Raw genomic sequence first — 21,758 nt, forward strand, 5'->3', positions numbered from 1 at the left:
CATGCTTCAGTGGTCTCATTTTAACTGCTGTGCTGTCAGATGGTGAAATATCCCACTTAGGTGTAATTTTGACACATGGTCAGGTTCCTACGTGAGAGTTACAAGGGCTCTTCTTGGAAAGATTCTAAGACCATTAGTAAGAACTCTTTTTGGAGATATTTTAGTGAAAGAATAAGGAGATTGATGTTCCCTCTACTGTGTCTTTTTTATGTGAATGAAGTACAGATGTACTAATCACCTTTCCTAAAAGAAATAATTGTACCCTGTTAATAAAGGATAGAGAAACAGAATTTAAGGGGAAAAGGCTATTAGAGAGCATTGGAACAGTCTGGTTCCTTGTGTGCTCTGTTCAAAAACTATGGGGTGTTGGGTGGCAAGTGAAGTTCCAGAGTCCTCTGAGAAAAACAAAGCAGAATGTGGCACACCACTCTCACAGATGGTAACCTTCAGTCCAACACTAATGTGAGATTCTTCAAACTTAATTTAGTTGTCAGTTGAGCTTTTGACCTGTACCTGTGTTTCGCTGAGAGCTCAATAGCTTGTGGAGTAGGGTGGAAACTGATTTTTTGGAAATATGTGTGTTCACTTAGAAAAAAATGTGAATCGGGGAATGGAAGATTAGTGTGCACTTTCTGGGTGTTTTAGAGGAAAAAAAGGAGCACCTGTGAACTGTGACTTCTAAATGCTACAGGGAAGACAGAACTTAAGATTCAGGAAACTGCTGCTATAAAGTGAAATCTTGACTTCACTGAAGCATCCAAGCATTTTGCTGTTCACTTCAACAGAACAAAGACTTGACCTGCTATCTCCACAAATGCAATTCTGAGCAGTTCATAGGCTCTGAGCAGTTTACAAGCTCTGAGCTCCACTCTTTGTCCTGTTGAATTTATGAGGTCTGCAAACTTCTCAAGACCATTCCACACACTCTGAAGTTAAAGAAGAAAGTCTTTCTCCAGTCATTCTGTATCAAATCCAGATTACTTTTGGTGGAACATGTTCTATGTGAACTTGTAACCCTTTCTCTTGCTTGACTTACTTTTGATAATATGAAGGTTCCAAATCATCATCCATAGAAATATTTGTCATTGCTTAGTTACTGCTGAAATTAGCCTCCGTTTAAAAACCTTTTGCAAGTATGTGTCTATGTATGTATGTGTGTGTGTTCCAGGACTGATTCATATTGCAGAAATTTCAGCTACCTGATCTTTCATGAATTATGGTGGGTTTTGTTTTGTTTTGTTTTGTTTTGTTTTTCTAGGAGATTTTTTTTTTTTCTCTAGGATGTCACTATCTGTGGGAGGTTTCCATTTGGGAGCATTTTCATGCCTTGTCTCTACATTTCTGTTTAAGGTTGGGGTGAGACAACTAGATCCAACTTAATTTGTTGGTTTTTTTTTCTCCTTACCACTGGCAGTGACTGTCCCAGGGTAAAGGAGTAGTTACAAAGACCCATTTCTTGAATATTCACCTTTCTTCTAGTGGACTAATCTTGTGCCCCTGATTTTCCTGACTCATAGCAGTCATAAGCACAAAATATAAACATGACAACAAGCCATCTAGCTTAGACAGCTGTCCAAATATTTATGCTTGTGCCCCTAAATTGTTAACATGTGCAAATGAAATGCTGAGCTGAACTTCATCTGTAAACCTAAACCCATTAGCAGTTTTTATTGTATTCTTTTGTGAAAGCTTGTGGCCCTGACAGATGGTTTAGTAACCCCCATGTAGCATCTTCATAACTCTGCTACAGATCCTGGAGATCTTTGTGGATTATGTGTCTAAGCTGCCCATAGAGAGCCTGTCTCATCCCCCCCTTTGACTGGGTCTTATCCCCCCTTTTTGATGAGGCTAAGGTTCCACCTGGAAACCCTCACAGAAAAGGTCAGCATGGTACCCTCCGATGTGAATCAAGATCTGACTCAGACATCTTTAATATGTAAATTGCTGTCTGGTGTTCAGGATTTTGAGTCCTGTGGGGCAATCCACAGGAGAACAGGTGACTCTGATGCCTTTTACTGGGATCCATCTATCTCTTTCCCATCTCATTTTCTATTTCTCTCTTTCTTGGCCTCAAATCTGTTTTCCTGATTCTCCTCTCACCCTTCTCAGAGGCAAACGTGGGGTGATGGGCAGCTGCAGTGTCTGCAGGGAAGGTGTGGAGAATGCTGCAAGTCTCAGGCAGTCTGTTTTCTCCAGAGAGATCTTACAGGGACTCTTGGGGTCACTTAGCAGCTTGTTTTTTCTCCCACACATCAGCCATGTTTTGATTTCAGTCCTGGAGGTTAAGGTCTAAGTCCTAAGTGCTTCGTGCTTGGCTGAATGTAGCAGAGATGTTTCAGGGAGGTTGTTAACCCTCCCCCTTTTTTTTTTTTTTCCCAGTGAGAGAAAACAAGCAAATAACAACCCGGAGAGAGCTGTCTCCCTTATTCTGAGTACACATGGTTGTGTTTTAAATGAATGTTCCCAGACAGCAGCTTATGTAAACTTAAGGAGACAGTGTACTGCCAGTGTGATGGATGTTCATTGGCAGCTTATGGAGAAATTGTGCAAATGTCAGTGAGACAACTTCTTCTAAGTGCTGATTAGTTTTTACTCTTCTGCATAACTTGCTGACAGAAAAGCACACGCCTACCCTTATTTGAGAAATGCGCTTTACAGTGCCGGTAAGGTCTGTTTGTAGCCATTGTTAGGAGCTGGAGAGGATTAGCTTGTCAGGTTGAAAAGTCCTTAATCACTTCTGAACTTCCTAGGTCTCTCACCACCCCATGCAGCCATATTGAGACTAAGCTTCTATGGACCTGTATGAATATGTAGCAAAATACCCTTGCTAGGAAATGAATGGTCAGTTCACAAGAAATTGTCAGGTCAACATCTTGAAACATTCTCTTCATTTTAGACCATACATGCAGGAGCTGTTCTCTTCTCCTGCAAGACAGTGAGTCCCAGTGGTGTGGATTTTTGTCTGGTGGTGCCATCCTTCCCAAAGTGAGTGGGAGAAATTTTCTAGCCACATACATTAAAATGTCTCCATTTGCCTGGCAGTAGATTGGGTGAGTTATCCTTTGGGGTAGGAACATGAAAGATTTTGGAATCACAGTTTTAGCCTTCCTGGTAACATTCATGTCAGAAGAGCAGCTTCTACCTGCCATTGTGCACTTGAGCCTGGATACAGCTCTGAGTACCGAGGACATCTTCACTGGCTGCCTTTTCTGCCAAGCACAGAACTGCAATTTCTTCTAGCCATTGGCTCTCCTAATGCTTAACCTCTGCCTGCCCTTCTCAGTGGCTTCACCTCCTTGTTCTTTCCCCTTCCATCTTCACTGCTCTCAAACCCATTCTTGCTCACAAAGTCCCTAGATGATGTCCAAATGTTTGCCTCTTGGATCAAGCACAAGTGTGGAGGGATGGAAGAACACCCCTTGCCTTTGGGCAGGCCTCCACACTGAAAAAGAAGGGGAAAAGGACATTTTTGCTTCATTCTAGGGCAAACTTGAAAAGAGCCAGATTTCACTGCTGGAGCTCTACTTTATTTTTCTTTCCCTTGCTTCCTGCCACTCTGTCATAAGTTGTTTTGTTTGTCCACAAATCATCTGTAATCCTTCAGCTAAGGCTTCTGTATCTTGCTGACTTTGTGTCTTCTTGAGCAGCACTTTGCACAGCAGGCATCACAGATCAAACAGGGATCTTCAGGTTATAATCAGAATCCAAAATAAATGAGGGACCATATAAGCATAACATTATCATATGCTAACTCTCAGATCATTATGGAAAACTTTTCTTCTGAATAGTGGCACCTCCTTCTCCTTTGTTAATGCTCTTTAAAAATGTTTTATTAATGCAATTATCTCAATATAACTTAAGAAAATAAGACTTCTCATCAAAAGGCATTAGCACATGCAAGACTGTCTTCAGCTTCTATCCCAGCATCTCTCACTCCCTGACATGCAGCGTGTCCATTCTGCTGCTGGAGAAAAGGAGGCAATGAAACCAAAAAGTGATTCCCCAGCCCCAGAACCATGCCAGAAATAGAAACTAAGTGGTGCAAACTACAACCTTGCTCTGATCACAGTTACCCAGCCTGAGAGTGCAACCTTGTCAAATATGAATGAACCACCTGGGACACTGTGGGGATGATGCTGTTAGGTGAAAAGCAGGGACTTATTGCAGCTCTGTGTTGAAAGGGAAGATGAGGGGAAGAAGCATGCAACCATCCAGTGTATGGGGTGGCACAGTGGTTTACTCTCAGTTTCCTTCAGTCCTGCTCGGGGCATTAACTGTCCAGTGTAGTGGTTAGGCCCTGGCCTGGAGGCCAGATGCCCACCAAAGCTGCTCTATTACTCACCCTCTTAAGTGAACAGGGGGGAGAAGGGAAAAAAATATAACAGAAGCCAGGAATAGGATAGGAGAAATTTTAATAACACTAATAAGCAAACAGCAATAGACTGTGTGGAAGCAAAAAAAGCAGAGAGAGAGATGTTAGTCTCTACTTCCCATCAGCAGGATGATGGTCGGTCTTGGGAAGCAGGGCTCTCTAATCTTGGTGGTTACTTGGGAGGATAGACACCATGGACAAATCCCCCCACTTCCTTCTTTCACTTCATTCTTATACCTGAGCTGACATCATATGGTATGGAATACCTCTTTGGCCGGTCTGAGTCAGCCGGCTCAGCCATGTCCCCTCCCAAGATCTTGCCCACCCCTCGATGTACTCTTGGAGGAGGGAAATGTTGAGAGGACACAGCCTGGATACTTATTCAACAGTAGCCAAAACACTGCTATGCTATCAACTACTGCTGCAAAAACACAGTACTAGAAAGATGCTGTGAGGAGAATTAACTCCAGCTCAGTCCAACCTAATACATCCAGCTGCAGGTTTGGACTGGGGATGCTGTTTATGTCAACTTAAGAACAGAGATATGACACCTTAAATCTGAAGAGCTGCATTAGGCCATGAGAAAAACAAAGCATGGAGAAAAGGAAGGTTCTTTCCTGAGTTTTCTCCTCTATTATGTCACAGTTCACTTTCCTGGTGAATCTTGGAAGCACTCAAATCATAGCAAGCTAATCATTGCAAGAACAAAGCCATTTCAAAAACTTTTCGTGGTGCACTGGTCTGACATCCAAATCACTAGTAGTTTTTAGATCCTCACTCATTGATTCCAAGAAACTGATTACTAACCCAAGCCAGCCCAGTATGGGCCCCTGATTTTAACACTGGCATTTTTCTGTCCAAGATGCATGCAGCAGGTTGTTTTTTTTCTACTGTGACTCAAACAAATTAGGCTTTTGGGGTTTTTTCTCTTTAATGTGTGTGTTCTGCAATTTCACGTATGGATAGAAAATCATAATACAAAAGACATTTCAATAACGTGCCTGTGCTTTAATAAAAAGGAGCCATGAACGATGCCAGCTCTGAAGACAGAACATAGTCATTGAAATCAGACAGGGGAAACTGAACATCAGTCAGATGGAAAAGTATGATCTATTGTCTCCCTCCTGGCAAAATTACAGTGACAATGTCTATGCAAAGGAATCTGAAATTACTGACTTACTGTATTTCTGTCATTATTTTTATCAGGAAAACAGACTGAAATAGACAGGCATGTCATGTATTGATACCTACTTTAAAATGATGTTATGTACTTAGCCACTGATTCTGTAACATATTTATTACATTATGCACAAGTATATTATTACAGCAGGTGAAAGAAGAATTTGGCTACAAAAAGTCCACACTGTTGTTTCCCCAAGATTGCGGTAATACCTAAAGGTCTCAAAAGCTCAGAGCTCAGTGATGCTGCCCGCACTGCAAACACACTCTCTCAGAACTCCCCATTGAAATACATGAGGCCCAAAACTTGAGGCATCATCACGTTTCAAAATCACTCATGTGTTAATCACAGTGCATGGGTGTGGGAGCACAGTGCTCAATTTGGACTGTATGTGTCAGCCCAAGGAATTGGGTTTTTTCCAGTAAATATGACACAGGAATTAATGTGCCAACCATTTGTAGCACCAGAGCCATGGCTGGGCTTTCAGTCATTTGATCCAGAAAATAGCCCATTGGCTCTGCTTGCTTCCAGAATTGAAGGCTGTCCAGAATGCTACTGAAAGAGAGGAGATAGCTCTGTACAGAGAAGAGACACTGGCACTTTCCCTCCTCTCTGCTGCTGCTGGAGTCATGCTGTTAAGAGAATGTGATGTGTAGTACATACAACTGTTACCAGCTCCTTCCAGGAGTGGTAAAATCAAGTCTGAGACTTTGTTATCCTGCCAGCATTCAGAGAAGCGCTCACTCTTTGGCTCTCCCAAGCCAGGTCTGTCTCTGTCACCCACAATGTTTCTCTAGAGCCAGTGACCGTGAGGTCCTCAGGTCATCAGTTTGTGAAGGATGTTATCTGTACAAATGTTGACAGATCATTGGTGAGAAGTTTCTCGGGCAACCATTTCTTACCAGAGCGAGGGGAAGCACAGGTGTGTGTTTGTTGCTGCTGGAATGTGCTTTGTGCAGATTTGTGCTCATTAAAAATAATGCTCAATTAGATAATTACCCTAGTTATTGTTTTTAAGACTATAATTAGGTAAGTCATGTAGTGACAAGGCTTAGTCTAGTTGCAAAACAAAAATACATGTTGCATGAGGCTTCTTTACTCTTTGTTCTGTGGTACAATTCAGAGGTAATTCTTTGGGAATTACAATGAAATTTGTGTGCTTGGAGTGTGTTAGGGTTTGGAGCAGCTTCTCAAAGCAGGAAATCTCTGTCTGTTAACCATGACCATCCCAGGCAGGACATTCTTTCTGGGCCCAGCATATTCTCTCATTGCAGATAACTTACTCAAACCTGTTTTAATTTCACATCCTTCCCAGCCTGTGCTTGTACCCAAATGTGATAACATCCCCTGAGGTCAAGAACTTTCTACATTCTGCTGGCTTTTCTCATGAGGGTTTAAGTCATAGCAGCTGAATGTAAGGGGCAGATGGGAGAATTTGGAAAACACCTTCTCCATAGTGCCAGCTAGTGAAGAGCTGCTTTGTTCTGTGGGGCAGGTTCTCCACTGCTAAGAACTGCTACAGCTCCATGGATCACAAGTGACCCACAGGGTTGTTACACTGGTGTAAAGTACAGTACCAGTTAGGTGTTCCTCTGTGGAGTTTGCCTGAGTCTGACTTTAGATAGGATTTGCCCAAGAGAGTTCCCATGAAGCCTAATCTACCTAGTCAGCTGACAGAAAGTCAGAAGTTAGGCTAGACTATCAGAGAGGTACAGCTAATGGAGAGAGAAAGCAACCAGGAGCAAATCAGTATTTGATATGATGCGTTTGTCCCTCTCCCACCTCTCAACATGCAATGAAAACTGGTCTCATATCCCAGGAGCAAAACCACAGCAAAACCAAACCAAAACCAAAACCACAGCAAACCCTGACAGACACATGATGTTAACCCACTGGTACAAGCACAGCTTACTGCTTGTCAGGACAAGGCTTTGAAGCAGGGCTTGGAGAGAGCAAAGGAGAAGGGCATGTGTGTGTAAGTGTAATCATGGGTGCTCAGAGTCCTTGTGCTCCTGTACCCTCAGCAATGTGGAGGAAAAAGAAAGTCAGCTCCTAATCACTCCTTGAACATAGACTTGGATTCAGACAGCATGTCTTTCCTTGGGAGGAGGATAAGGTGATAGAGCAAGAGAGCAGGTCAGTGGAGATCAGTAATGGGCACTTATCTCCAACTCCAGTGCTGGAAGGGAAAGGAATCCTGAACTTGACAGAAGTGAGCAAAAAAAAAGCTTTCTGGAAGGAGATTCTCCTTAGGAGGAAGAAGAGGGCATATGGTATGCTACTGGGATACAGGAGCTCCCACTGCAGTTCCAGGGTGTAGAACCACCTTCCCTTAGGGCACAAGAGGTGCAAAGCTGTGGGAAGCATTGAGGCTGAGAGTGTTGCAGTGTGAAGATTTGCAGTGTGGGTCCTAGAGCAAGAGGAGCTTTCACCTTCCTTTGCCTGCTGCGACTCAGCCAGGAGTCACTTGCCAGGATGATTATTTCCAACTACTTGAGCACATGGAGCTTGTCTTCAGACATGGCAGATGGACTTTAAAGATTGTGTTCAGCTCAGCCAAACAGTCATCATCTGGTTACCTTGTGAGTAGAAATGCCACAGGCAAAATCTATCACTGGTGTAAATCTGCTTGGTGTGTATTGTGGCTGTGGAAAGTGCATCTCATGATCCAGACTGAAAACTGCAGGAGGAGGACTGAGACCAATATCCAAATCTCTTCTCTTAGTGATGGCTGGTTGTGTTATGCCTACCACCTAAATACAAATTCAATGTGTTATCTGTACATAGAGTTGATCTTGTCACCTTCACCCATCTTTTTGATGTGAGTGATGAAGGCAGCAGATTCAGGTATAGGGAATGTAAATACAAAGGGATTACCTTTCTGACCATGTCCTTGGTTCCTTTCTCTCTGCCCCTGGAGGCTTTCTCCTAGATGAGGGTCCTTCATTGCAAGAGCCAACAGGGAGAGAATGGAGAGCAGGAATCTGCCAGCTGGGCTCATTTCCTTTTTGATATTAAAAGGAGCTTAACAAATGGAAAGCACAAACATTTTGTCTCTGTCCAAGCAGGGCTGTGCATCACATGTGGGAGCCACAGTCCCATCTGTCATATCTGTAACCTTTCAGAAGGAATCCTATTCCCTGTGCATTGGGTGTGTCTGAACTAAAAATCTGATTAAAATAGAGTAATAAAAATTATCACCAAAGTAATAGGAACCCCAGTCCTCTCAGCCCCAGGGTAGGTGAGGGACAACTATTGCAAGGAACAAAATGAGACATGTATCAAACCAAGGAAGCGTCCTCAGGAAAAAATGTGGTCACAAATGCGAAGTCAGATTGTTATGGAAAGCTCTGGAGAGAAGAGCAACCATGAGACTGCAGACCTGCATCTCCTGTGGAAGAAGGGTGAGGGCTCAGCTCGCGGCTCTCTCTCTTTCATCAGCTAATGGAGGAGTCACTCTCCAGATTCAGACATAGTTCCAGGAGCCTTTTAAACCCATCAAGGTGTGCGGCACTTAGCGATATGTGAGTACAAAGCTCTAAATACTACTACAATCTTAAATCACCAAAGGAAGGCCCAGGATATGCCTGGTAAAGTCCATCTTCTGCACTCTGCTCTTTCATCTGACTTGTTGATCTCTAGTAGCTTCCTAGGAATTTTTACAAAAGGATGCCAAGGATAATGTTTTCAAGTATGGACAAACATGGTCTGGGGCTGAGAAGAGGTATATATTACCTGGGGGGATTACAGTGTCTTCATGCCTTTCCTTCTCCTGAATCCATTTCTCATCATCAGTCTGCTGCAAAGGCTTTTGTAGCTCTGAACAGATGAGAGGGCTGGAGCATCTCTCCTGTGAAGGCAGGCTGAAAGAACTGGGGCTGTTCAGCCTAGAGAAGAGAAGGCTCTGGGGACACCTTAGAGCTACATTTCAATATCTGAAGGGGAACTACAGGAAGGCTGGGGAAGGACTGCTTAGAAGGGCTTGTAGTGATAGGACAAGGGGCAATGGTTTGAAACTGGAACATGATAGATTTAGGTCGGACATTAGGAGGAAGTTCTTTAAAATGAGAGTAGTGAAATACTGGAACATGGATGTGGCTGAGGCCCTGTGCCTGTAGATATTCAAGATGAAACATGATGTGGCCCTGGGTAGCCTGATCTAGTTGGAGATGCCCCTGCTGATGACTGTAGGGGTCTTGGACAAGATGATCTTTGGGGGTTCCTTCCAACCTAATGCAATCTGTGAATCTGTAAAATGAAGGGTAACTGAAGTTGAGCTTTGGTTGAAGAGCTAAGAAAACAGTTATCTTCAGCCTTCTTGTGATGGGGCTGCTTTGTGCATAGGATGGAGACCCCATTTATAGAAAATGTTTTCAGTAATGTATTTGTGTCTCTCTTGTATTTTTCACTGAGTGAGAAATTTGTCATTCATTTTAGCCTTGTGTTAGTAATGTATCTGAGGGACTCCCTGACAAACACAGCATCTCAGTATTCACTTCTGTTGCTTTGTGGAAAGCAGCTCCTTGTTTTAGCTGATGCAGTATGGTGCAAACATTTTTCAGTTTTTGGATGTCACAGTTCCTTTGTATCGCTCGTCCTCCATAGAAGTAGGATATAGCTCCAGTTTTTCACTGCAAATAAATTATCTAATGACCTAGCAGTCTTTTTCGTGTTGCAAAATCATTTGCAACCTGATGGCATTTTCAGTGCTTGTACTCATCTATAATCACTCACCAGATTGTTTAGTTGAGCAACTTTCCACCTATGGAAAATCCAAGTCATTGCCATTTCTGTAGCAGTCGATACTGTGTATCCCCTAACTGGATGGATGGGGTTTATATTTTTAAGTAAGTGATCCAAATGAGTGATTTTTTTTTTTTTCCCTGTGAGAGTTCTAGTATTGGTGCACATGCACACACAAACACACACAAAAAGAGCCATTTACCAAACTTCTAACACAATTTACATGGTTACTTATGTGCTGCTGGCTGAATAGAAAAGGCAAAGTGAGCAGCCCAGAAGAGAAATGGGCTGATTTGAGTCTCACCTTCAGGTGGGACACTCTGGCTAACCCATTCTCCACAGTTTGGCACTTGCAAAATTACTCAGTTGAAAGCTTTCTCTGAACTTTCCTGCAATCTCCTGCTAATCTGCCTGAGATCACAGGCAATTTCAATAACAATGAAAATGATTCTAATTTCGACTCCAGGAGTATCTTTGATGAATGCTATCCCAGTTTCTTTTTTATTCATCTCTCCTGGTTTATGAATTCCCACCTCTGCCATAATGGGGAGGCTGGTTTTGTCCCTGATTTTATTCATCAGGTCCTTTTTAACTTTTGTCTGTTTCTTGCTCCCTGCCAATAAATCCACCACCCAAAACTGTAGTTACAAAAATCCTTTCCATCAGAATTGCCATTGTGCTTAGCGTTATTAAAAGATACAGCTACTCTTAAGATATTTAAGTGCTCACTTTGACAGACCACATTGCTCTGCTTTTCCTCCTGTTTTATCTGCACAGAGCGATGTCTAAGTTAAACTTGGAGTGGACAGAAGAATTGTGTTTTACCCCTCCCAAAAAGGAGTAAAATAAAAACACTCCACACCAGAATTGGTATATACAAATGGCTATAATATTTACAACCATTTACACTAGTTACAAATGTGCAAGACTCCCAGGTTCACATTACAGTTCATGACCCATTCAACACTGCAGACTTCCATGCCCTCCCAGACCTCCCACTCTTCCTTCCTACCCTCCCAAGCTCTCCTAAACGGCTCCGCTACCAGGGTAGTTTTATCGCAACCCAACCAGGCAGCAGGCCTCCCCCACATTGCAAGAGATACTGTGCTAAGAGGGGAGAGAGAAAGGCAGATGGAAGGCCAGGAAAAAAGGGCTGAATAATCTCTGCACTCCACTTCTATAGTAGATACAGGGCTTATGGGATAAAATAACATAGCTTATGGTTTCTGATAGCTATCTAGTCCCTTGGAGGACTGTCATCTCTCTGATTCTTAGAGGCATTCAGCCTTAACCCACAACAAGCAGGATGGTATCAGTCAATCCTGTCTGAGGGAGAAGGCTATATCTGATTATCCATAAGAACATTGACACACAATTTCCTTAAAAGATAAGAGAGATTTGCAACAGGAAGGTTTTCATCCTTCCTTTTCTTGGACTTCCAGCACTCACAGGGCTGGGACATATCCAGTCCTCCCTGGGGACCTTCAGGCTGGAGTGGTATGTGGATACAGATAGTGGATCTGAATCTAAGGCAAGGTACTGATCAATGTTTGAAGAAGTACCAGCTTAGATCCATTGCTTTGAAAACTGCCTTGACATTAGTAGAAATGGAGATGCCGGCACCTCCTTTTCAGGGGGTTTGCACTTCTTTTTCTAGCCTGTTTTCAAAGAGGGAGGAAGCATTGCAACTCCATGCTAAGGAAGACTACCATGAAAAGCATTTGTTCCCTTTGTAACATAATCTAGAAAAGGTATATACATATGCACCATTTCCTTTCTGGTATTTAAGGGAGGTATGAGCTAACATGACTAAGGTCTGCAGTGACATCAAGAGTCCTGGCATCTGCTCTGCATTTACTCTGATGCGATGGATCCTTGCATTCCTATGGGGCTCAGAGAGCAAGCCCACTGGTGTAAATCTTGGTTGCACAGCACTTCAGATTCCAGTCAACCAAGCAGATGTCTCCAGCCATTCTGCCTATTTTGTAAATAGGCATACTTGAGTGTGAAAAGGACCACAGGCCCTCAAGCAGGTCTGTTCAATCCTGAGAAAATGCTTAGTTGTCTACCAACTGCAACATGATCAGGTGGTTGTAAACACTTACAAGAAGCATTTCTGATTTGTTCCTCAAAAGAAGTGCCAAGTATCTGTGACAGGATAGTTGCAACGTTTGTCTTGCTCTGCAGTTGTTTGCAAGTGGCAGTGTACAAATAAAAAAGGGCTGTTGTGCAGTACAGTGTGAGGGCACGGTCCTTATGTGAGAACTTCATGGGACCTTGTCAATGAGATGGAGTCTTCAGCCATGGGGTTATTGGACGTTCTTGTACAAATACCCTTTTCAGCCTTGGCTGGACAGTATAGGAAGGAAAGGGAAGAGAAGAGCCAAATAAATCCTGATAAATGGGTCTCGGAACAGATGGCTAGAGGGCAATGACAAGAAATTGAGACAGCTTTGAGCAGCCTGTATGATAGCTCCAGCAAAGATGTAAACCTTATTCCATGAGACTCAAAACTCAGGTAAGAAGAAAGTACCATGCATTTCAGAGTCTTTTCTTAAAAAGGTGAGAAGTCCAAAGTCTCAGGAAGCGACTGTGCTCAACATGCCTGAAAGAAACCAGGAGCTGGCATCTACAGTTATAGAGTTGGAAGGCTCAAGGAGTAACAGGTCTGTTTTAATGATGTAAGTCCACCTGCTCTTGAAATACTGATGTGCCAAATAAGATTTTGTTCTCAGAAGGCTGCTTGGGAAATGAACACCATTTTCCCAGCACCTGGAGGGGTATGACTAAGTGAAGTCAGCTGGGTTAATCACAGCTGATCACAGGAGACTTCAGCCTTGAAACTTGGTCTGAGATCTCTTCTGAGGTAGGTGAAAACCTACATATAGGAGTGGGCTCCAAACCCACTGTTAGCCTGGAGGATATGACAGCAGAGCAAAAAGGGAGGAAATTTGTTCCTGATTGGCAGAACAAAAAGGTAAAGAAAAAGTATCAGTCAGACGCCATCTTCAGAGTTTCTGGTGTGGGTTTTTTTGGTTTTGTTTTGTTATAGTTTTTTGTGGGTGGGTTTTTGTTTTGTTTGTTTATTTTGGGGTTTTTTTGGTCTTAGATAAATTACTCCCTCTCCACCTCTAGAAGAGGTGATTGACAAGCAGATGTGTAGACAGAAAAATCCTAATTGGAAACAAGGAAAAGGAGGACTGCATCATAAGGTTTCATATATATGTATATGCTTCCTCTATTCACTCAAGGAGAATACTTACTACTCAGTATTAAGCTTTTGCAGGTCAACCTACATATTACAGAAAAGTCTTCCACACGTTTGGGGGAGCAGAGAGTTGGCTTAGGGTGCTGTTGTGGACAAGGCATGAGCTAAGGGTTAAATACATGTGAGGTTCAGTAAGTATTCAGGACAAGAGAATTTCTATGACAGGTGAGGTAGCTCAGATGCAGTAAAGCTTAGATCTTGCAGGAGCTTCTTGGAAGATCTTGCCTAAAAATCTTGGAAGTTGTGTGTATCAATTGTCTGATTGTACCAGCTGCCTTGGTCTAAAAATGTGCTTGATTCTGATCTCTCCAACTACAAAAAGCTATAACAGACACTGACACTGGATTTGCATTTTCTTTCCCCCACCACTCCAGTAAGTTTGGGAACAATTACTATTTTAGGTTCTTTTGCTGAAGAACTGTTTGATCATGCCATCTCTCTGCCTGTTCTCACTAGTCCTTTTGCATGCCTGTAGGGCCTTCTGGAGCCCTCAAGTGAAGCCCTCTCAGGTGTGAAGATTCTGTGTTTGTATGAAATCTGGTAGCTGGCTAAAGAAGGACCTACGTGGTGCCCAAACCTTTAAGGGAGTGAGCACCTTATCACTGTGAGAAGTAGCTGGATGATGCTAGCAATCACAACACCTACATAGCTGGTGTTTGCTTCCTAAAAGAGGATGAAATTAGAGGGGAGGTAGTGTTTATGGGGGCCAGAGTGAAGATGAAGAGACAGAGTATCTTGTTTGCCTTTCTGATTTCCTCTGCTCAGGGTGTATCTTCATTTTCATTCTGTTTCCTTTGCTGCCTTTTTCATTTGTTTGTTTATATCATCTATCATCTATCAAGTTTATGTGCTCATGCACATAAAATCTTTATTAGCCATGTGTATTTTCTATTCTCTGTTTTAATTTTCGTTCTTTCTTTGTTAACAAACTCTGCTGATTGCAGATGTTTCTCATTTGACAGCACCTGAGACTAAGGTTTTCCATCCACGTGACTGTATGAGTTCTGACTGCTTCCTCTGGCTGCTTTGCTGTGCAGCATGAGGCTGTCCCCTTGTAGAAGCAGGGAATGAACCTGCTCTCCTAGCCAAACCCAAGGTCACAGTCCTCCTTGATCCATAGTCCAGAAGAGAAATAGGAGTTGGGACATGATCTTAGGTGTGGTTATAAACAGGGCTCTTTAGGATACACATCCTTGTGCTTCCATGGTGTCTCTACTTCTCTCAGATTTGTGAAGAATATTACTAGTGACTGTCCAAAGAAGTAGTCAGGGTAAGTGCTAATACTGAGGTCTTTTGTGCTCTGTGCCCCATTTCATCTGTTCTCAAAATCCCTCAACTGCACTGCCCCATAATATCAAAGACCATCATTCCACAGAGTTCTAAGGGTTAGTGCTCTCACCTCTGTTGTAAGTGAAAACCGGATAAAAAGTTCCCAAGTCAAAATGCAGTACTGACACCTTCAACAAAAGGACCCAGTTTGCTCTTCTGGTTTGAGTGATGGGTCCATTGCTTAAAGCATGCCTTGAACAGTAGGGACTATGCAGGTGTGTGGAAGTGTACCCATGTTATGGCTGGGTACCACAAACATCCTTTTATTTTTGGACAATGGTGAGAAGAATGTTTCTGTATGAACATGTCAAAATCCTTCATAACAAATCCTTCCCTAGAGAGTGTTCTTAGGTTATGCTGCCTTGGACAGGTGGAGTGAATAAATCATCTTCTGGACCAAGCCTTTTATGATCCTTTAATCTTAACAATTTTTCTAGAGTATCAGTTTAAGGGACATCAATAAAGCCTTTACATTGTCCACATGGGAATGGCATATCCTCTGATTTGTATCCTCTCTCTTTCATAAGGCAGAAACCCTCTGTATTTTTCAACCTTGTTTTTTGTAGGAGTGAGAGTTTCTTTTCAGGCACAGATATTAGCTGGTGTTTGAACTCCAGTGACTGCGAAAGTGTAGACCATCCCTCTTCCATGGGGGCTCAATCTTCAAGTCCAGATTCTGGGACTTGCAAAGCCTGACTGAGCTGCCTGAGGGATCCTGTGGAACACTCCTCATCACGAGCAGTGCTTGTACTGGGACAGAGAGCCAGCAAAGAAGCAGCATGTGGGTGAGAACACCACTGATCACAAAAGTAACTGTTGTGATCTGGAGAAAAATAAGAACAAATTAGGTACATGACAGCAGCCTTGCAGAGAAGAACTGGGGGATATTGGTGGATGAAAAATGAATATGAGCCAGCAATGTGCACTTGAAACCCAGAAGGTGACTGCATCCTGGGCTGCATCAAAAGCAGCGTAGCCAGCAGGTTGAGGAAGGGAATTCTGTTTCTTGAAGAAGTCTCTGATGAGACTTCATAGCTGCCCTCCAATACTTAAAGGGGGGCCTACAGGATATATGGGGAGGGACTCTTTATCAAGGAGTGTAGGAATAGAATGAGGAATGGCATGAGAGTGGACTTAGATTAGATATAAAGAAGAAATTCTTTACTGTGAGAATGGAGAGACACTGAAATAGGTTGCTGAGATAAATTGTGGGTGCCCCATTCCTGGAAATGTTCAGGGCCAGGCTGGATGGGCCTTTGAACAACCTGGTCTAGTGGAAGTTGCCCCTGCCCATGGCAGGGTGTTGGAACTAAGTGATCTTCCAGGTCCATTCCAACCCAAACCGTTCTGCGATTCTATACTTCTGTGATGAAAGAATCAGGAAACAAAACTTTGGGACATCTTTCACCGGTACCCTGTTCTTCACTCTTTCCCAGTTTGTCATTTTGCTGCTTGGTCTACATAATGCCTGTGTAAATAGGGTTTTTAGGACAGTGTCCCATAGATACCTCACAAAAAGGGTGGCTCCAGAGAAGTGAGTAACAGGGATGCCACAACAGTAAAAAGTTACTAAGTTGATGTACTTGGGGTGTGTGTGGGGGTTGTAAATCAGAAGCTGGAGTGCCTAGGACTTCTCCTAAACATTCATAAGAGGACAGGAAGGCTGGGGTCACCCACAAAGGTGAACATCTAGTTAAGACCATTAAGGGGCACTGGTAACTGAATAGAATAGCGAGACAGAGGAAGATCCTAGAGGGAAGAACAAGTACCTTGAACTTGATAAGATGGGGAAGAGGAGGTAGCTGAGAAAACTGTTACTGTTCATACCAAAGCGGCCTTTTTACTCTGGCTGCTTGTAGCGCCAAGGTCTGCTTTCCTTCTTTAAGTGTGTGCAGTTCCTCCCTCCTGAAAAGCTTCTTTCAGTGTCAGGCAACATCACATTTTATTACAGTGTCATTTTCAAGTCACACAAACAACACAAAAGGAAAAGATCTATATGTCATGACTCATCTAGTCAGTTGCAGAGTCATTCAGGGGCATCTTCTACTTATGCTGATCATCTTCAAGCCACAGATTTGGCCACAGTCCTGGAAATGGGTCACACATTTCTTAGCATTGATGCCAGTGTAGTAGTGAAGATGAAGACAAGTCTTGAAGGAGATGTCAGTGAAAGTCTCCACAAATCACAAGATTTAGTTCTCCTGCTCCATATAATTAGTGATTAAAATGAGTAAAAACAAAGCAGCAATTTTCTTATTGATCCCTCAGCAAATAGTTCTGTCTATTTTCTTCTGTATTGTTTCTTCTTATTAAATAGGCTTGAATAAGAAACGTCAGTCAAACGAATTTAGATTTCTGGTGCTTCAGACAGAAATCAAAGCAGGGTTGAATGAGGAAAGATAATTAGAGAGAGGAATTCCACCTCCACAGACTTCTTCCTTTGCTCAAGTAGTGCTGATTTTATCTAAATTGCCAATGCCATGAGCAAATGAGAGGTGATGGGAATTACAGACTACAGATGCTGAGACAAAGCAAGGGAAGGTTTAATTAGTGCATTTTAAGGTAGAAATGAATTTCCTGCGAATAAATTATTTGACTCAAGATGTATGGAGCTTCATAGAGGTGAACTGAAAAGCTTTTTACCTGCCAGAACCAGTGCTCACAGGTTGTATCTGTCTTGTAGAAATGGGTGAGGCATCACTGGGGTCTGAAACACATGGGGATGAGTCCTGCTTTCCTTTGCATCTAATTTTTGTTCTAATATAGAGGAATTACCATTGCTGCGGATTCCCACCAATGAAACAGAAAGCAGAATTGTTTTCCAGTATGTACATTTACTCATTCAAGTGTTTCTGAAGGACCTACCATTGCTGGGGTGTTGAGCCTACAGGTACTGAAAGGAGGTTATTTTCTTTTCAAATTATCCTTTTATTCTTTCTCAACTGTGTTGCATATTTCATCATACTTGCACACATAAGAACACTGGGAGCCTTAAAAATAAAGTGACCTTTCTATTTTTCAACAGATTCTCCAGCTTTTCAAAGGCTGAGTGGCAACTCTCTACTTTCTTTTTTTTTTTTTTTTTTTTTCCTTTTTCTCTCTCTATTTTTTTTCTTTTTGAGGTAGATAGATATTCCTGTTTTAATTGTTGGAAGTGAAACAAAACTGCTTAGCTGGGTGCTTTAATCCAGAATACCCTGACCTCAGCAGAGTTATTCAAGCTCTTAATTATTTACATATTCTGTGTGAGGGAAGTGCTCACAGACCTTGTTGAAACAGGCAGGAGTGGGGCCAGGAGCAGAACTAATGGTTATAGAATCACAGAATAGTTTTGGTTGGAAAAGACCGCTAAGATCATCAAGTCCAATTAACATGTTGTGGAAGTGCTTCTACACCCCTGATGCAGATGCTGCACAGACACACAATATACCCCTGAAAGAACAGCACTATTGTCCTCTGCTCTGAAAAGCAGGAATGAAAGCATACTGAGAACTTGGTGGATGGATAGGCTTCCCCAGCAGCACCTTTCCAACAGCTTGGGGTTTGCTGGCAGTGCTACTATACTTGAGATATGAATATGACCTGAAGAATCACCCTGTCCTCCCTTCCTTACATGAACCACCACTTGTGATCTTCAAAATATCCTGCTCTGCTTCTGGCCAGATGTGTAAGGTAGCAACAGATCAGTTTGGCCTTTCTGATTGAGGGACATAAAGCCTCATGGATGCTAAAAAGCTCCACCCCCTCTCTGGAAAACCAAGTACCACATTCAATGGTTTTTCTGATGTTGTGGTCATCTATTTCAGATGGTGCTCTTTTGTCCTATAGATTAATTTGTATTACCCATGATGAATGAATGCAGTCAAGAGGTACTGAATGCTGATGTGTTTATCTTGTGGCAAGATAGAAATGTTGCAAACTTGTGAGCTACAGGAGGAAATGGGCTAATTTCAGATTTGTTCCTAGCCCTCGCCATGCGAATGGTGTCGCTGCGAGCCCAGCAATGAAGTTCACTGTGTTGTAGCAGACTGCGCAGTTCCCGAGTGTGTCAACCCGGTCTATGAACCAGAACAGTGTTGTCCTGTCTGCAAAAATGGTAAGAAAGTCCTGTATTGGCTTTAACAAAGAGATACAAAGGAAAGATTTTATTAAAATGTTGTTACTTGTGCATTGCCAGGAGATACGCTCCCATCAGCACAGGCTGGCTTTGGGGCTGTTGCTTCTCCTTGTGTGTGGGCTTCAGTCAGACTGTGGAAACTGAAAAATAAGGCTGCCCTTCCTGGCCTCTTTCTTCTCATTGAAGCTGATGGTACTGCTGACTGGAGCAAGGCTTTATAAGACTGAGTCCTGATATTGGTGATAATTATTTCGCATCTTTGTTTTTTTTCTCATAATTAGTCTGTCATGAATGAAAGCATATATAGGAAAGTCTTAACATATAAGAAAAGAGACGGTCTCTGACCTTAAGTTAAGAAACCAATGGTTATTAATTAAGACCAGGGAAAAACCCACCAAAATCAGTGGTATATCTTCTAATGAGGCCAGTAAGGCAGCTGCCAAGCCTGTAACGCTGTTACCTGTGTGCAGGAGTCTGTGTGTGTAGTCTTGGCCCTCATTGTCTTGCTGGAGTTATTTCATGAGTTGAGTTCTGATTCAGTAATACTTTGAAGAAAGGTTTTGGAATGACTGAAAGTACCTCTTTGGAAAATAAATCTGTTTCCAAGAAGGACTCCTCAGTCTCGTATCACATCCCACAAGCACATATGTCTCTGGAAAAGCATCTTTCTCCTAACGTAGATATGAAGACAGATTAAAAGGTGAGCTAGCGTCACATAAACCTCTTCATGGCTTTCTTATCATGTAAGAAATCACTACTTAGATTCATCTTCTTGTGCTCAGAATTCACTGTCCATGTATATTTCCTCTTACATACATCAGTGCTGCTGGATAAGAGCAATGGTTGCTTTTGGCTCTAAATGAAAATGTTTGCAAAGAAAGAACATTTTCAATGTATTTTCTGCTCTTTAAGACAGAGAAAAGGCAAGGAGTTGAAGTGGAATTGGCAAAATTAAGACCAGTCTAGCAAATTATACTGAAAATATTATGCAGAATTCTGAGGTTTACATTAAACCATGATTTTTACTCCAAAGTGTTCTGAAAAGTCTGCATTTAGAGTGTTTTATGTTTCTGTTGAAATGGAAAGCAGAAAATGTCTGTAGGAAATGCCATTGTTTTGTTGTTGTTGATGAACTTCAGCAAACAGGTATGGCAACCTGCACTCAGGTGTGTGAGGTTTCCCATTGCACTCAACAAGATTGATGTCTTGCGTTGATGACTGGGCAGGGTTACACTGGCTATCACCATGCCTGTCATGGTAGCTCAAACACCAAACAAATGCTGCTTGTGTGTGTTCCCCCTTCAGTATGTGGCAGCACTTGCTGATTCCATCCCATCTGGATCATGTCACATGAATCCAAGCATCATTCAGACTTCCCAGGAGTACTGACTCAAAGGTGACCTCATTCAAGTCCAGAAGCTGCTGGATTTCCCTACCAACCCTTCACCACCATGATCATTTCCCCTGGTAACCAAACTCTTTGGGATTGACTGCCTTTGGTGCTGTAATTCCAGCAACCCTTGTGGAGTGGGGAGGATCTGTTTTCTTAAAACAGAGTGCCCAAATAACCAGGAGTAAAGGGAATGAAGCAGCAACTACTGATGGCAATTGAGGATAGGAGAACAGAAGCAAAATTAACCACCTACTGAAGGGGCTCCAGTGCATGGTGTAGTGACTGACTCTCTCAACTGGGAGCCAGGAGGCTTCCTCCATGGCTCTCCCGAACTTCTCTACTGCTCTCTTCACTTACCTTTTGGAGATACATACATAAAATTCTCTGAACCCTGGTTTAGTCAGGGATATATTTCTTACTATCCTCTTAAGAGCAGCCTGCATTACTTGATAATCCTGGTCTCTTGAACCAGGGATTCCAGGGCTAGCAGAGCAGCTCTGAGCTAGCAGTGGATAAAGGAGAGAGGTGGCACAGTGGCTTGACTGTTCTTTGGGACCAAGGAGCGTATGTACATGGGAGATATTGTGGAGAAGAGAAGAAACCCTCCTTGCTTCCTAGCCTGGCTGTAGGGGTGAGATGTGAGACCCCAGTTCTACTCTTTCTGCTGCAGCTGGAGCTTACTGGCTAAAGGCTGGCCAATGCTAGTAGTATTTGCTTTATTCTTCATAAATGAAATTAAATAATTCAAACAGTGATAGAAATCAGCAATCACCAAGATAGTCTACATTTTCTCAGGGAATCTGATAGGCAAATTTTGTTTGAATGTGGCTCCAAGTGTGACACACACCCTTCACCTCCCCCTTAGATTTTGGGCACTTCATGTAAAAGAGTAACACACATTGCTGTTTCTCTTTCTCCTCTGAGTCCCTCTGACACATCCTAATGAATGAGGATTGCAACATTTTAAGCTGTGTGCTCATCTTGAGACCAAGATTTTACCTTTCAGCTCTCCACGGCAGCCAGTCAATTAAAGCTCAGTTTCACAAATGCATGAAGATAACAGAAGCTGACAGACCCACTGAAATGACTAAACTTTTTTTTTTTTTCCTTTCTTTTATTTTGTTTAATTTATTTGTTTTTTTTTTCCTTCCATCCAGTAGCTTTTGCATTCTTCCAAAGTGGTGAAGACAGTTACAGGGCCAGTGTGATGTGAAAAGATTATAGCTACGTGTCTGTGGTCATCAAACAGAGTATCTCAAGGGATACAGCCACTGGAGGGAGAGAGTGTGGGGGTGTGTGAAAATCAATCATTAGAATACCACGTAGAACAAATCCTCATTTCAAAAGTTACTTCTA

The 21,758-nt window shown here is 42.5% G+C and overlaps 1 protein-coding gene across 4 annotated transcripts in view; it reads left to right on the plus strand.

The window, feature by feature from the left end:
• The window catches only part of VWC2L (von Willebrand factor C domain containing 2 like), a 57,505-nt gene that overhangs the window by 4,608 nt on the left and 31,139 nt on the right, over positions 1–21,758 (plus strand). For 3 of the 4 annotated variants that reach the window (XM_068138002.1, XM_068138001.1, XM_068138003.1), the window contains exon 3: positions 18,859–18,988. The exons of the other annotated variant lie outside the window; for it this stretch is intronic. In XM_068138002.1, coding sequence (XP_067994103.1) covers positions 18,859–18,988 — 130 coding nt within the window. The remainder of the gene's footprint in view (positions 1–18,858; positions 18,989–21,758) is intronic. 4 annotated transcript variants of the gene reach the window in all.

The sequence above is a fragment of the Melanerpes formicivorus genome, unplaced genomic scaffold, assembly GCF_026170545.1.
Source record: "Melanerpes formicivorus ecotype bairdi unplaced genomic scaffold, bMelFor1.0.p_v2 SCAF_5, whole genome shotgun sequence".
Classification (NCBI taxonomy): domain Eukaryota; kingdom Metazoa; phylum Chordata; class Aves; order Piciformes; family Picidae; genus Melanerpes; species Melanerpes formicivorus.